General features: G+C 61.1%; 1 protein-coding gene across 1 annotated transcript in view; it reads right to left on the reverse strand.

The window, feature by feature from the left end:
• Window positions 1–394: 394 nt before the first annotated feature.
• Window positions 395–1197, reverse strand: part of LOC103257827 (solute carrier organic anion transporter family member 5A1-like) — a gene marked incomplete at both ends in the record, with an annotated part of 3584 nt that continues 2781 nt past the window's right edge. Inside the window, one exon of the mRNA XM_021711104.1 lies at window positions 395–1194. Within this exon, the coding sequence (XP_021566779.1) occupies window positions 395–1194 (800 nt within the window). The remainder of the gene's footprint in view (window positions 1195–1197) is intronic.

Below are 1197 nucleotides of genomic sequence, written 5' to 3' on the forward strand. Positions count from 1 at the left end.
CCACAGACTTCCAGGAAGTACATTTTCCTACCTGCTGCAACCACTACCTGGCCTCACATGAGCAGCCCTTATGGAACTCAAGCACCTCCGTCTATTGGTGCTGACTGAGTTTGAGACCAGCCTGGGCAACACGGCAAGACCCCGTGTCCAATAAAAATGAAAAATAAAAGTTTGTGTTTTCGGGAAAACACAGATGTGAAGCGTCAGTCTGAACAGCCGTCCCAAGAAGTCTCAACGAATGGATTCCCCCCAGAACCCAAAAGACCACAGCAAGGCCGACATAAAGCGAACCTTAAGGCTCAATATATACGAAAAGGTGAAAGAGGCGGCTTCCTTTTGGGGTTTGGAAGGAAAGTGAGTCCAACGTATTAGAGAAAGAACGGGCAAGTCTCACCTAGGTACAAGGAGGCGTTGTCTTTCTTGACGTTGTCATCCAAGTAGGTGGGTCCCAGGGTGTAAATAGGCGTGGAGCCCATTCCAATGAGGATCTGTGCGCAAACGAACAAAGCCACATAGACCCAGTGGCTGTTGCCTCCCGAGTCCTTGGGGCAGGCGGGGGGCTCCGAGGCGGCCGTGGAGTTGCCGTTCTGACACAGGCCGTCGTTGGGGGCCGAGGCGTTCAACTCCTGGACCTGGTAGGGAGGCGAGACGAAGTGGGGCAAGGCGAAGAGGGCCGCCCCGAAGGCGATGAGGAGTCCGCCCACGGCCAGCCACAGGGGCCGCCGACCCCGGCCGCCGAAGTAGCTGACGAACACCACCACCACCAGGTTCCCGATGTCGAAGCAGCTGACCAGCAGCCCCGACTCGGAACTCTTGAGGCTGTAGCGCCTCTCGATGGTGGTGATCACGCTGCTCAGGTACCCGGAGACCATCAGCGCCTGGATGAAGGTCAGAAAGCACATGCAGACCAGGAAGCAGCGGGAGTCGGTGAGGACCGCGTAGAGGCACCTTCTCTCCGGCGGCGTGGCCAGCGGGGGCGACGCCGAGACGGCCTTGCCGACGTCCGCCCCGTGGCCACAGCCCACGGGCCCCGCCATCGCCGCCGAAGTGGACGGGGCGGAGGGGCTGGGCGCCAACGGGTCCGGGCCCTGCTCCGCCTCCGGGACGTCTACACTCGCGGGACGGCGGCTGGGCCGGCAGGGGGCGCTGCTCAGGGCCGGCAAACTCTTGGACCTGAAGGGCTCCGGCTCACACCTC

The sequence above is a fragment of the Carlito syrichta genome, unplaced genomic scaffold, assembly GCF_000164805.1.
Source record: "Carlito syrichta isolate Samal-C Ts95f unplaced genomic scaffold, Tarsius_syrichta-2.0.1 Scaffold82119, whole genome shotgun sequence".
In the NCBI taxonomy this organism is placed as follows: domain Eukaryota; kingdom Metazoa; phylum Chordata; class Mammalia; order Primates; family Tarsiidae; genus Carlito; species Carlito syrichta.